Consider the following 15,920-nt stretch of genomic DNA (forward strand, 5'->3'; position numbering starts at 1 on the left):
CATGCTACAATATACTAGACTCACCTATCTGGCATGTCTTCCCAGCCCACTGTGGTGGACAGAGGCACTCAAAGCCATTCTCCATGTCGATACAGGTCCCACCCTGAGCACAGGGGCTGGAGGCACACTCGTCCATGTCTGAAACATTACACAATACTCATGTAACAGCCTGGCTTTGTAAACACATTGTGGGTGTGTGGGTAACACCCACACCCACACACCCACACCCACCCACCCACACACACACTCACCTTTAGCACAGGTAGGCCCGGCCCAGCCCGCGGGACAGTGGCACTCAAACCCAGACTGGACTTCGTGGCATGTGCCCCCGTTGGCACAGGGGTTGGACACACAAGCGTGCTCCGCTGTAGACAGAGAAGAGGGAGTTGACGCTTTGTGAGAAATGACATGCAGTATAAAACTATGCAAAACATAAATACACATTCTGAATGTTCTATGTAATCCCCCATAAATCATCTTTAGTACAGTATCTTGGATGATCTTACTCACCGATCTCACAGTTCTTGCCTGAGTAGCCGTCAGGACAGGCACAGTTGTACTCATCTGGCTCTGTGTTCATACACGTCCCTCCATTCTTGCAGGGGCGGTTCGTCCCACAGTAGTTGAGGTCTGGATAGAGACATGCAAGACTTATTCAATACCCCACACAATGTATATTTTCTTAAATATGTTTTTAGAGCTTTTCTGCTTTATTGTGAAAGAGACAGTCGAGATTGACAGGAAGGATGGGTGAGAGAAAGGAGGGATGACATGCAAGACGTGTCGAGGGTCGGAATCGAACCAGGAACCTTGCGATTATGTGGTATGCGCATTAGTGTGAGATGCTACACATGTACATTAACACTGTCTTGACTATACTGCATATGAACAGACATGAGGGTGACTACGAGGTAAACCTGTGAGGTCAGAGGTTCGAGGTGACCCTGTGTAGAGGAGGCGGTTCATGTGGTAAAACAGGGTCGGTCTGTGGTCTCACCTTTGTCACATAGCAGGCCTCCCCAGTTCTTCTCACAGCTGCACTGCCAGGGCTTGTTGCAGGTGCCATGGACACAGCCTGGGTAGGGCAGGCACTCATCACAGAATGTACCCTGCCACCCATAGTTACACCTGGAAACACACAAGACCACCAGCTACAGTCACTCGGGGAATGAGACGGTTGGGCTGTGTGGTCTTTGTCATACACGGACTGTCAATCAGTCAATCAAAGAGAGGAAATGGAGGAGCCGACATCTTCTGAAAAGAAATCGATCAGCAGTTTCATGAAGAGACTTATTGATCGATTGAGCCAAGATGCGGTGTGCCTAAACGTCAAAACCCATCTCTGTCAAGCTAGAGACAACGTCTTCATCAAGGTGAACAGTGACACCCATTCTGTGGGTCCTAATCTTAGACTGGGGAGAGGAGGGGGGTAGGGAGGGACATTCCAGAGCAGTGTGAGGGTCAATCCTGCAGTGTGGCACAGGGATGGGTGTGTGTGTGTGTCTGTGTGTGGGGGGGGGGGGGGGGGGGGTCGGTCTAGGAGCGTCTGAGGCACATAGGCAGAGAGGCGGCCGGTGAAGGGTTAGCTAATCTGTTGGTTTATGGCAGCACTCTGTTATTCCAAGGCCAGCGGTAACCTTGCCCCACCTGTCCTGTCATTTCTCTCTCAGGGCTATTTTAAGAAGCCCTCTCTGCAAATGGACGCCAACCAAACACTGTGCTACGAGTTGATATCCCGTACGTGTGAGTGAGCTTCAGCCGCCTGAAATGTGCTCTCGTACCGTATGATGCAGTGCAGTGAAAAGCAGTGCTGTGTTGTGCTCTACTGTGCTATTCGGTGCTGTACTGTGATGCAGCTCGCTCTACTCGTAACATACACTGTAGCGCAGTCTGCAGCAGTGGTGCGTAACTGTTCACCGCACTATGCCGAGGTTTACAGTGCAGTCCTGCTCTGCAAGCCTCTATAAGCAGTAGAGGCAGGCGCCATGGAGAGGCTGTGGCCGCAGTGTGGGAGCAGCGAAGGGACAGACCACGAGACGACCACAGGCAGGGGTGGCATAACCCAGAGACCTCTCCACAGGACGAACCTATCACTGGAGCCACGGAGAGCTCTCGGGTCCAGCCAGGCACACTGGAAATATCCCCAGCAGCCCACGCGGTGGAAATAGCCCTCTGAAACCACACCCTCCGCCCAGATCTCTATCAGAGGGGCTCGTCCTGCATATCTCCAACGGATCCAAGAGACGCATTGAGCGTGGAATTATTTACAGAAAGATTATCCGAAATAAACAGACTTGGCCCGCTGTTGCCTGGATACATCTTCAGTAGTGTCACATGAGGGAGCGTAGGTTGTGAATGCGCTGTGTGTAAGGAAACAAGATACCGACACATTCTTCATTTTCCTCTGCAGGCAAGGATTTTTCACTCCAGGAGAAGGAGGGTTGTGTTCTGTGCTCCTGGTTGGCGATGCAGCCGGGTGACCTCCAAATCACATGTTGAGGCACATTCTACTTTGTTCTCATTCTTTTCCATTCCTCCAGCCATTTTCAAGGACATATGCCTCTTTTATATGACATCAGGGAACTAAACCAAACCTGTTCACTCACAATATATATATATAAGCCTAATCCATTCATATGGGGCAACGTGTAGGGATCACAGGAATGCACAATAACACAGTAGACACTGGTCTTAGAGGTGGCTTTGACACGCAACACTTGGCCCCTGCAGACTATGATGACCACTAACATGAGCATGTCCGTGAGGAGGGCTGTTGGATGAAGTCCATCCTCCCAACAGGGCAGTGCCAGCCAAAACAGGCCCAGGATAGGAAGAGTTGATGGGGGGGCCGCAGACGGTGGTGGGCAGAGGGGCCCTGACCCACCACTGGAGGAGGGGAGGAAACGCTGTGTGAATAACATGCCGCTGCAGGCCAGCTCTGGAACAGGAAGGAGAACAATGGCTCCTGGATCAGACTGTGGAGCTGGGGAGGTGGGGGTAGGACTATGCTCCATAGAGAGAGAGAGAGAGGAGGGGGGGGGGGGGGGGGGGGGTAGGACTATGCTCCATAGAGAGAGAGACAGGGGTGGGGGGGTGGGAGGGAGGGGGTGAGGGGGTTTAGGGCTCGTCTGGTATGTTATCAACCTTTCCCCGATGTCATCACTGTCATCATCATTAAACAAAGGTGACACACAAAGAGGAACGAATGTTACGTAAACACGGCGGGGTAACAAAGGGTAAGAGTTGACGAGCCAGACTCACGTGCATATCCCTGGGGCGCTGCAGCCGCCATGCAGCAGGTTGCAGCCTTGCTTGCAGATAGCTGTGAAACAAGAGGGGAAAAAATAGTGAATATCACATGCCTCAGATGGAATGTTACATGCCTGTAGATCCCCCCGAAATCCATTCCCCCAGTTTGTCATATCAATACGAGATGGATGTGTAAACGGTAATCTATCACTGGACAACGGGGTTCAGTTGAATGTGTGTTTGAAGGTGTGTAGCTCTCTCCCATGTACTCACCAGTCTTACAGTCAGGCCCCATCCAGCCCTCCATACAGCCTCTGTTTCCAAACTGGTCGCACACATAGTGTCCGAAGTAGTCATCGCGTGGGCGACACTGCTTGTTGCACTTGCTGCCATAGTAGTTCTCGTTGCAGCGCACGCGGATGCTGTACTCAATGTTGGCTGTGGGACCGTTGTGCTGGATGTTCTGCCTGTCGTCCCCCGGGTTGATCATGCCTTTACGGATGTTGCGCTCAATCAACAGGTCCTCATCTGGAGGGAAGCGAAACCACAACTCAGACATTCATCATCTCACAACCAGCATACATACACAGCTATAACAGCCCAGGCGTCGCCCCTCACTCAGGGTCAGAACTGGTACGGTCTCTGCTTAGAAGGTTGAAACCAACAACCTGGGCGTGAAACAGGAGAGACTCGGTGCACTGGTGTTTATCTGCTACTGGAGATCAGAGAGGGTGACCCGAGGTCAAACGCCACTCTGTTTCCAACAGCATGAAAGAAAAAAGGAGAAGGAAAATAAACCAAACACAAACAGAGGGTGTAGGGCCGGGGGCTGCTGGAGCTTGATAACCAAAATGCTTTTTCAGTTTTCCTGCTTTGTGAAATGCGTTTTGTCCCTCTCCCTCCCTCTCTCCCCTTTCTCAGGAAATCCAGCTCCAACTCCTTCGGAGCCAGGGCGGAAATAATAAGAGACGGGAACAGACAAGGAAGGGCGACATAGGAAAGGGCCTTTAGCTCTTTCTCAAGGAACAGAAACACCATGACCCAACAGGCTTGGCTGCATCCACCTCCCCGGACTGAGAAGGGGAGGGGCAGGACAACATCCCCCACCACAGAGCACCCTCTTCCCTTGTTGGATGGGGTGAAGGTTATTCGACAGGTAGTCAGGACATGTTCCTAGGCTTCTTTGCTTAGAGCATTCTCTATACCTCCAGTTCCCCAGTTCTAACTGTTGCTGCCCAATTCACTTCATAAAGTCAAGTCAGCCTCCCTCGGGCTAACTTCCAAAGTTATCCCATTAATGGAGAAAACAACATTCTAAAATCATTTCACTTTGCTGTCCTGATTTTTCTCGATTTTACTTTTTTTTTCCTTCCAGTTAACATAGCCTACTGCCACAGATTTTCAGTCACTCCCCCACCTGAAAACTCAAGCACTCACTCTGTTCATTTTCAGCAATTAGATATAAAAATACAGACCAATCATTGGCTCTCTCAGCACTGAAGGAGACACTCAACGAGAGGCGGCTGTTACTAGGGAGAGCAAGCAGGGGGGTGTTCGGTGGCTTACACAAACAATGAGGGGGCTTCAACATCGAGCAGTTGACCAAGTCAAGAGCAATATAATTGTCTGTGTGTTTCAGAAAACCAACATCGTTTAGTCACGCATGACATCACGGTATTAGCACGCCTGTTTCTGTGGTCAGGCCACATTCAGCCTGCTAAACTTGGGAAACAGACACTGTGTCACAATTGTAGTCGGGTAACGTACCACAAAGCGTAAGCGCTCGCTAACTGATTCACTTTTCTCCACATTTCATTCTGAATCTGACCGCAGTCCGCAAACAACAGCAGGAGGAAGTTAGGGGGGGGGTCTCAGAATGACCTCCTATTCCTCTGCCCCCCCCCGATCCTCTCTCGTTCTCTGATGATGACGGTTAACAAAGACGAGCAGCAGTTGCCTTGGAGAAACAATGGCGCTGGCCTCCGTTCTGCAGCCTCTCTGTTTTGTGTTTAAACACAAGAGCCGTTCGGTGGGGCTTCCTGCAGGATAAACAGCCCTCACCGTGCCTCCTTTTTCCTGACGCCATCTCCATCCCACTGCCCAGGCTTGAGAAAAACACGAGGCCGTAATCAACAGCCCTGCTTTGCTCCAGCAGTCTGAGAATGATCAACAAGTCATTCAAACCCCGTGCCAAGGCAGAATCAATCAACGCGGGGGCTCTCAAACCTAGAATTCTAGCACTCTCAAGGCCTCGTCAATAACCAGCCTCTGAATGCTGCAGTACAGGTGGCCTTCAGAGCCAAGGACAGTTTAACCACCAGCGGCCAGTTAGTCACAGCTCGGAGACATGCTGGCTAAATCAGCTGCAGTCCTGGGCTGCCTGTCAGAGCATCCGAGAGCGGGATAATGAAGTGGCGTGCAGTAGCACAGCAGCTGCTGGGACGGTAATTAGCAGACAGACATCAGTGGAAAGAAAAAAGAGCTGCGGTCCATAATTAATGGCTTAACGAGGTGATGTACTCACAGGCTTTATATAGAGGCATAGAGCACAAACAGTCTCACACAGTCCCTCAGGCGGAGACTAGCCTAGCCATGGTACCTATCAGTCACAGACAACAGTAACACCCAGCCTAGCATCGGAATGCATAGCACCCAAGGAATATTGTATCAATCAACAGACAGGCCTACAGACCTGTTCTAAATCCTTGTGACTTACAGAGACCAATTTCGGGTGTTCTCACCACCAGTGAGACTAAGCTTGAAAGTGGAGGGGATTACATGTGATTTAAACTAACCTAACACTGACCCCATGTTGAAGGGTTTAATACTGCCACGGAGAGGAGAGCCATACTGTACTTGTTCTCTTATGGGTCTGTCGTCTGGTAATAACATGCTTTGTATGGGGCCGCATTATTCCTGAGATGATCTAGAACTTTGTCTGTAGGGGTCAGTCATGGCTTAGTAACGCAGTGAAAGCTGGACAGCTATTTTTACGGAAACATGGATTTGTGTGTATTGCATGGTTCACTAGCAGTAAACGCGCAAAGACCGGGGCAGGTTAGATCCCCCAATGATCTTGCCTGTGGTTCAAAGTTGGCCTAAATCTAACATAACTCGCCAGGGGACAGCCAACACCTACTCTCAGTTTCTATCAAATAGATTACATTCCTTAATCAACCTTCTACCCGGCAGCGCTTTTGAACAAAGCGAAACAGGACCAAGGTGAGACGAGCAAGTAAAAACAGGATACAGCTGTGTACCAAATAGCGCAGAAGCAGCCTCACGTCTAAACTTACAGCCCAACGAGGTGCTCTCGGTTCACCCCTGGGACAATCACTCACCTTTAATTAAGGTTCAGACAAAGAGACACTCAGAGAGATCCAGAGATTTCCAGAGAAGGCCTGCACCTGTGACATCATACAGTTACAGAGGCTGCACACCTGACTGAGGGGATGACTGATCTTAAGGCCAAAATGGCCGTCTTACCTTGTAAGTAGAGCTTCCAAAGTACAACACCGCCCCCATTTTTGCGATCACCTATACCCCTCTTGGTTCTACAGTATGTGATACTGACACTGACCATGTCAGAGTAACAACCCAACCACTCCCATTACCACCACCTCTTTTATAATGACTCTCTCTTCCTCATAATTAAAGCCTGGCCCTGGCTCTCTTCTCCTGTGGTAGCGAATACCTGGAAAGGAGGACTATACTTACCATTGCTGTTGTGTGTGCCATTGTCCCAGTCCCATGCCTCCACAATCAGTGTGTACGCCCGCTGGAAGAGAGGCAGAGGGAATCGTCAGAGGGTTATCAGAATTCTCACACACACACACACACACACACACACACACACACACACACACACACACACACACACACACACACACACACACACACACACACACACACACACACACACAGTAAATCATGTTGCTGGTGGGAACACAATTCTGGTTCCCACACTGCTGTCACTGATTAGCTGCATATGAGCCTGCGGGTAGTTAACAAGTGCAACTACTGTGGGAATAAACATCTACTTGTAAACTACCAGAAACAATCCCCCTGACACACAGATGACTAGGCTAGGGCTGAGCTCAAGCCTTGCTGTACAGCACAGTTGTTATTCCAGTATTGTGATATTACTTCCTCAAAGGCATTCCAGTATTGGTGATATTCCAGTATTGTGATATTACTTCCTCAAAGGCATACACAGCATCTGTGCATCAATCTGCTTTTTTGAAGAGACACAATTCAATATATTAAAAAAAATATTAAACATTCAACAGCAGCAGACTTTGTTCATCTGAATCCCAATGGGTGCTATATTTTTTCTGACATCAGTAAAACACACCAAAAAAGAGCTGTCTTTCTGACAACTGAATAGGGCCAGTCCAGCAGATGTGAGTTCCCACGCCCCAGGTTTTAGGGCTAGATTACACACTCAGCAGATTAGAGTGGAGGGGAACAGTAGTCTGTGGTCTCTAATTGACCAGAGATACCTTTTATGACCTCAACTCCAAGAGCACCAAGCACAGACACAGAGGAACAAGTTGATGTAAGCTCAGTCAAACCCATTGGACCTATGAGGGAAATGTAATTAAAAAAATAATAAAAATAAATAAACAGAGAGCTCACAGCTCAGATACATCTACTACAGACTAGAGGGAAGCAGACAGGACGTTTCCAGTTACAGTCCTTCCACCTTCTGTCCCCAGAAAGGGACATAAAACTGAAGGAATACCCCTTTACTATCTCTCTCTGAACTTGTCACTATGGCCTGTAATGGTCTGGGAATGGACAGTGTGGCCCTTGGGTAGCACCTCAAGATGAATCTCAAGACTGATCTCTATACCATGCCATGCCTCCAACACAGAGACAATCCAAACTGTCTAAAGCACTGGAGAAAGGCCCAAGGACATTCACAAGAATCTGTCTTTCCCTTCCCCCAAAGGCAAACCTTTCATTACAACATCAGCTGTCCCAGTAAGGGGCCCTCAATCACCCAGACAAGAGGGGCCATGTTCTAACCACTGACACCACTGAGTCTATTACACTTTTACAACCCATCCAGATCAAGACCTGAGTCACCTAAAGATGACCGCTGCCAAGTATTGGGAAATAGCTTGGTAAAATGCCTAAAATAAAACCACATTATTCTTAATGAAATGCCCAGCATGGTGCAGAAAGAAGCTGCCCTTCTGCTGTCTCCCCACAGTCTTCCGAAACACCACTGGCCCAGCCAGGCTCCAGCAGCTCTGGCTGGGAAACAAGGCCCGACTGTGCCCCCTACCCTCCCCTCTCCCTCATCAGTCAGAAATGACTACATATGATTTATGAGCCTGGAAACCACAAAGGCATAATTCATGATAATGAGTGATAATCACTGGATGTGATCTTAATTAATCTTCCTTTAATCAATCTTCCATGTCACAATGACTGATGCCCAGACAGTGGAGGCTCCCTGGGCTTGGACTGGGCTCCCTGTGGGAGTACATTACAGTGTGTGTCCTTGAGGAGTGGCCTCAGCAGAGTGTTGGGTGCCTGCGGTGTGACCCTCGGGGACCAGGGGCAGCATTTCCAGTCGACACTTGACACCTCCGAGCCAATTTACAGGAGACGGAGGGATTTGAGTTTTCATTAGCTGGAGAGAAACGAGCCCACTCCTCACTGGCTTCACCTGTTCAATGAATAAATTACTGTACCCCCTTCCATCAGACACAACACAGGGGAAGCATAGAACAGGGCGGAACAGCTTCTCTCCTACAGGGCAAATCAGGAACAGGACTCATATTCATCCCTTTTTGCAGAATATAAAATGAAATGCAACAGGGATTCACAGGAAAAAAATGTGCCAAAGACCCAATTAACAACTTTCGTAGAGTTGTGATCAAAAGAAAAAAAAACGGAAAAAAAACACAACACCTGCCACCTCACACCTGTTGGGATACTGACATGAATAAAACATGTTGGTCCCAGGACAGTACAGTGGAGCTGGTTAACTTAGTACGTTATTAACAGAACAAGCCCCTCACATCGTAAAGAGGCCTCTCCAACCGAACACTCTCCACAGGATCCTCATTCAGCAATCAAATCAAATCAAAGCAAATCTAATCATCCGTTTTTACAGCATGGGTCTGTCAGAAAATAGCAAAATGACCCAATTTATTTTTTCTCAGCCAAGCTGTTAAAACTCGACATTTCCCCCCCGGGCCACATTTTAACAGCATTGTCCACAAGGTAGGACAATCAATGAATTCCTTGGATTATGCAATATGCTTTTTGTCAAGAGATTAACACCATCCATTGTTAACGATCTTTCATTGTTCTGACTCAATAATTGCAAGCAATCACAGGAGATTGAGGGGTTCGAGAAAATGGCCGCATGTTCAAAACTCAAGATAATTGGAATGCGTGGGTGCCTGAAGAATCTAGCATAGCATAGCATAGCATCTAAGGCTACGCCTGACACTCCCTCTCTCTTTCTCCCACTACCTGCATCATCAATACCAGCCCTGTTAACAGGCAAACACTGTCTTATGTTTCCCCAGAATCCTCTTGTGGTCATCGATGCAACCATATAACTCACGGCTCTCTGCCGACTGTCAGGCCATCACCTCAGACAGGGAACCCAACACCTGAGCCAGGCGTTGAACACCAGATATGTCGCAGGCCTGCTTCAGAGCGCAACACAAGAGAGGCCTTATGTAAACGCTCTCAAATCCACTCCTGACATTTTGCCCAGCACAGCTGCCATCTTCTCTCCCCTTGTTTTGTGTCCATCTATCTCCACTTGTTTTTATAACACAATATCTGCAGACAAAGGCCGAGGTATAAAGTCATTGTTCAGCTTAAAAGGCTCAGTGACAAAGGGGTTAAGGAAGCCTGGTTTTCTCCAAGCAGTTTGGAAACTGATATTCAGGGTTTGGGGAAAACCCCGCTCACTCACCCTTTCACTAGTCCTGTGCAGAGATTTGACATAAAACAGCACTGGAATCCTAATCATGCTACCTATTCTTTCAATGATAAGTCAGCACAATGACTGGAATGAGAAACTCTGGTGCAACAAGCAGTCCACACACACACACACACACACACACACACACACACACACACACACACACACACACACACACACACACACACACACACACACACACACACAACACACAAACACACATTCTGTAAATCCAGAATTTGCAGGGGTTCCACAGAACAAGGATTGGGTAACAAAGGCGACCAACTGAGACACAGGCTCCAGATGTTGTGATCGTTGAGAAACCCTGATGTGGATGAACCCTCACCCCATCACCCCACAGGGGAGAGGAGCTAGAGGGCTGTTACAACAGTCTTCAACAGACCCAATGCATTCACTGACAAGCTCACTGAATGCCTTCCCACCACAATACATGACGTTAAAGTTAATCACTTTACCTATCAAAAACAAGACTATAACTAACAATAGTGGTAATACTTGACCACAGAATTATGAGATGCAAACACATCCAAAATTCAATAAAATGCTATTACTGGGACAGCTGCTCGTAGGTACTGAGAGAAAGAGCTGTAGGGTGGCAGCGAAGGTCTCTGTTAATGATATACATAAAGCCTAGGATTTAATTAGGACTGAACACAAAGCAACCCACCCCCCCTCCCCCATCACCACCGCCAGAGCAGAGGGGCTTTGCTGTAGTCCCCCCTCCCCTCCTGATGGGGTCCAGCTGAGCTCCATTAACGATGTGAACAGGTAGGCTACAGGAGTCAAGTGGGAAATTAAAGCAGCAGTGTAATAACATGCTTTAATCACAGCTGCACTCAGCACCTGCAATGCATGCATTTCATTACCGTTACCCCACGCGCATGGACACACACACACACACACACACATGCACACACACGCACACACACACACACACGCACACACATACGCATACACACACGCACACACACACAGACATACACATACACACGCACACACATACATACACACACACAAAGCACACACAGGCATTCAGACAGGCATTCAGACAGGCATTCAGACAGGCATCCAGACAGAATCAACACACAACAGTAAATCAAAAATCTGCTTTGCAGAAAAACACATTAAAGATTCAGCCGGTAGGTAATCGCTTATTTTACACGGGCCCCGGGCAAAATCAGGTCATCTAAAGTGGAACCAGAGGAAGTCACTCGAGTCGAGCAGGCAGGAGAAAGACGAGCAGGCTTTTCCTGATCACAATTAAAGGGGCACAAGGTTTTTAAACAACACTATCCCTCACTCACGCCACTACCACTCACGTAACACAGCCCATCCTCATCCATCAAGGGAAGAGGCACCCGGGCTTTTAGCTTATTAAAGTGTCCCAGAGAGGAGGGGCCGGAGCAGGGGGCCGAGGATGGGCAGCAGTGACACTAACCCAGCGCCACCGGTCGCAACAGTAGCAGCCCTCTAACCACGTTGCCTTTGGCTCCATGCTATTCAATCAAAACTGTCACCAATCGGAGAACCATGGTGCAGAAAGACATACTGTACACCCTGTGCTCCATTTCAGAATCAGAATCAGAATTCTTCTATTTGGCCAAGTATATTTGCACATACAGGAAATTGACTTGGTGAGGTTGGTGCATGGGACATAAAACAACTATAAGCAAAATTATGAACAAATAAATTACAAAATGGCAAAATATTAACAAAATAGTAAAAAAAAAAAAAAAAAAAAAAAAATAGAACAATAAATTATGTAGGCTGTGCAAGGATAACATAACCAGTGGCTTCACAACCAGTTCTCCCTGACCATTAGTACTTAGAAAACAACCTCAACTTAAGAAATAAAAAAACAGTCAAAGACCTTATCCTGTCCTTATCCTTGGCTGACACATATACAGTATCACTTTGAGGTTAAAGATATTTCCATTAGCAATCTCCCCACCAATGTCATGGCGCAGTTACATCCAGGAGTCCAGGAGAAACCTTATTACAACGTTGAGCCATGCTTTAATTTATAGCTCAGTATAAATGATTTCACCACATCGTGACAGTAAGTAAAGGTCATGATTGTGTCCAAGCAGATGTTCTACCTCTGTAGCACTCAGCTCGTCAAAGCTGGGAGAGCTGGGAGAGGAAGGAGAAATGACAGCAAGAGAAGAGCAAAAAAAACAGCTATGAAACTGGAGATTAAATCCCTTCATCCTTGATTTACTCACAGGAGGGGTGATGGGAGGACAGTCTGGGTCTAAAAATACCCCAAAAAGAATAAGGAGGAGGCGGAAGGGGAGAATGAAATGCCTGTTTCTTCTCCCAGAGTCAAACACTGCGTCTTAAGTGACTCTGTGAAGGGGGTCCTAAAAATACCTCTCCTCGTGACAGAATCCTCACAGGGGGGGAGGCAGCTTCTCTTAACCAGCATCCCTCGGCTCGTTTCATGAGAAAGATGTCACTAAAGACCCAAACAGCCCAAGGGGTTTTAAACATGAAGAGGAAATTATCATTGAGTGGCAGAACAAAAGGCTTTTTTCTCTTTAATTCATGTCAGGAGCCAGTGGCCCAGATATTCTGACCAACCAGTGATGCCGTCATATACTTCAGGGCATGGCATAATATGAACTATATTGCTATTATCAGTCAATGTAACAGTGAACAGCCGTATGCTTTGCTACAGCAATCTGTGACTAGCTGCAGCTGTAGACTTTTTTTTGTATATAAAAAAATAAATATGTGGAGCAAGGGGGACTATTAGGGGATCAGGAGTCTCTAAGTAACTAATAGCACCCATAACATCACATTCAAACTGAAACTGTCATGTCCAACTGAAACTGTCATGGTACTCGTAAGGGCTCTATAATGTGTCCTACTGGAGGTCTTAAAACCCTCCACTCTACACAGTCACCTCAGGGCATCAATAGAGTAAAGGCTACCTGGCCAGCTTAGCACACCCTGGTGGTTTCAGGTCAAACACAAAAGGTACAAAAATACAACACTTGAATACTGTAGTTTCCTGAAACTGCGCTTAAACAACAGTTACAGTGCTTATAGAGTAGTTATGAAGTTATAGACTTATTTCTTGACTAACTCAAGAGCCTATTTATCCACTAATATGCCAGTGACGGCCTCATCAAAAACAATGCAGAACTTCAAGGGGTTCAATAAGGTCTGAACACCAATCCCCTCTTTTGTTCTGTATACACAGAGGACAATACTGACCCCGTGAATAGAGAGACAATGACCCAATAACGGGCAGAGCACTGAACCTGAGAGCACGGAGGTAAAGGCATCCCCCACCCTAGATGGATCAGGGATCTTCACTTGTTTGAGTAGTGGTGACACCGATATCCACTCCCTATGCCACACACAACTTAGTGGTAATCGTATCTGCTGGGGCCCCCAAGTTACTACTTCCATTTTTCCCTCTGCTGACAGCTGACCATGAGGACTAATGAATGGAGAGGTCACATAGCCGACCAACCATACAAAGAACCCAACATTTGTGTTTTCCGATATGAGGAACCGGATTAGGTCATCTCCTGCTGTTATACAGCATCGTTCTTGATGCAGAGTGAGTTGCCTTTTCTATTTGATGATCTCTGCCCTCTTTGTGTTTCAGGTTTGACAAACTGTTGAAACATGGAGCAGAGACCTGAATTGCTGTTTGCTGGTGTTATGATGTGCCAAATGAATGGTAGCCACTACCATGTGCGTCCATTTCCACCAGGATAGGAGCAAGGCACATGTATCAGTGACTTTATTGACACATTGAATGGAAGCAATTGCTAGACAGGTACTTCTGTGCGTGTGTGTGAGGTGGTGGGGACTAGTGTGTGTGAGTGTGCAACTTGTGTGCGTCCTGCGCGCTATAGCTTTGCGGAATGCACTTTGTCATAGCAAACTGAGACAGACATGATGTTTAGACAACTCCTTTGTAACATGTAGCCACATCCTTAAACGCACCTTATCAGGCATAGACAAACTTCCTACACGCGAGCGCTTGTCGCGTCACGTCAGAGTTGCCAACTGGTCACAAATTATGGCACGCGCACAGCCTTAAAATTATTCTACATATACCAATGTGTAAATGAACAATAACAGGCCATAATATGCGAATTCAATGATGTTATGACGTATTATAAACTTACCGGCCAGGCGAACTGGAATGGGATGACAATCTTTCCAGCCTCGTTGATTCGGTTTTGGTTGGTTTTGGTGCTCTTGAATTGAAAAGTATTCCCACCGACAACGTTAGTAGATCCAGTTCCGTAGGTGCACGAGCCCTTGGCCGTGACCTCCGTTTGGTATTCCTTTAGGCACACTTTGAAGTAGGTATCACACTCATCCTTGCTGCAGCGGAGATCCTGCGCGTCCCTTTCGCCGTCGCAGCAGTCCCCGTCCGACAACTCACCGTTTGCGTTCTGTACGGCAATCAGCTGCAGCTCAAAATAGCCCGAAGACTGGGACAACTAAAAATAACGTTTGAATAGAAAACTACATGAAGTGCTTACAGTCGTATGTACAGTATGCATGTTGACACCTTAACTTTTTTCCCCAAAAAATGCATATTTAGTTATCTACTCCTGGGCATTTTTCCACATTGTATTATTCCCACACTCTTCCTAACGGAGAGTTTTAATCCACATAAACATAATATATGGTGAGAAGTTGAGAAGTTAATGTGTTGATTGCTAAAGTTATTTCATAATATTGCCTTGTGATATAAATGTATCTACACATCTTATGTTTGCACTGAATAATTAACTAGTTTCGATACATCGATTGCATTGAGAGTGACTCAGGACAACTAGAATGCAAAGCAAATTCATCCATTTGAAGGAAGCTCTCAAGTAGAAATTCCAAGATCACATGATTTAACTGACGACCACGTAATTTCATTAGGGATGGAATTCTATAAAATTGGATTTACAAAATGAATGAGCCCTCGTTGTCTGAGGAACCACACGCTCAAACGACAATACATTTTTAATACCCTCCAATATTATAAGAAAAAGTTATCTCACCTCAGTCCACAACGTCAGCAGCAGACACACTATTGAGAAGCAATTCGAATTCCCCATACAATTCCACATGTCTCCGTTTGATTAGTGTAGGCTACCATTAGGAAAAATGTATTTATTTCTTCAAAACTGCCGTTGACCGGCGATTGTATCCTATTCTCCTGTCATGCACGATACGAAAGCGTGATCGATTCCTCTTACTATCTTCCCGAATGAAGGAGAAACATAAGATGCGTACTCGGAGACAGCCGAGGCAGCGCACTGCTGGTCCAGACACACGACTTTCGCCCACCGTTCGAATCACTCAACAGCAAGGCAAGCGATCTGTTTCAGTGCTGAAGCCAAGCCCGGGGATGGCTATTTGATTGGCAGCTAAACAAACCATTCACAAACTCTTGGCTCAAACATTTGTTGAGGAACAGCCACGAGCCAACCATAGAGTCGGGGGGCGGAGTGCCATGGAGATGACGTCTCATAAGTTTATGATCAGAAACATAGGTGAAGTTTGTCTACACAGATAATAGCTTTTTATCCAAGAGAATACAATTCTTATACCTAGCAATTTGTCTTTACAAAGCATACTTGCCAACAGTAAGGTATAATTACAATGATTAATTGATGCAAAAATTGTCCTACACGAGGACAGTGCTTGGATCAATTGGCAATAT

General features: G+C 46.9%; 1 protein-coding gene across 2 annotated transcripts in view; it reads right to left on the reverse strand.

Annotated features, from left to right (window-relative positions):
• LOC310814084 (protein jagged-2-like) overlaps nt 1–15,542 on the reverse strand; it is a 26,293-nt gene extending 10,751 nt beyond the window's left edge. For both annotated transcript variants that reach the window (XM_083683342.1, XM_083683341.1), the window contains exons 1-9: nt 15,256–15,542; nt 14,380–14,700; nt 6,967–7,027; nt 3,523–3,777; nt 3,262–3,322; nt 998–1,128; nt 511–630; nt 252–365; nt 25–138 (exon numbers count right to left, since the gene is read on the reverse strand). In XM_083683342.1, coding sequence (XP_083539468.1) covers nt 25–138; nt 252–365; nt 511–630; nt 998–1,128; nt 3,262–3,322; nt 3,523–3,777; nt 6,967–7,027; nt 14,380–14,700; nt 15,256–15,324 — 1,246 coding nt within the window. In that variant the 5' untranslated portion in view covers nt 15,325–15,542. The remainder of the gene's footprint in view (nt 1–24; nt 139–251; nt 366–510; nt 631–997; nt 1,129–3,261; nt 3,323–3,522; nt 3,778–6,966; nt 7,028–14,379; nt 14,701–15,255) is intronic.
• Nucleotides 15,543–15,920: the final 378 nt, after the last annotated feature.

The sequence above is a fragment of the Argentina silus genome (assembly GCF_951799395.1).
Source record: "Argentina silus genome assembly, chromosome: 13".
Taxonomy (NCBI): Eukaryota; Metazoa; Chordata; class Actinopteri; order Argentiniformes; family Argentinidae; genus Argentina; species Argentina silus.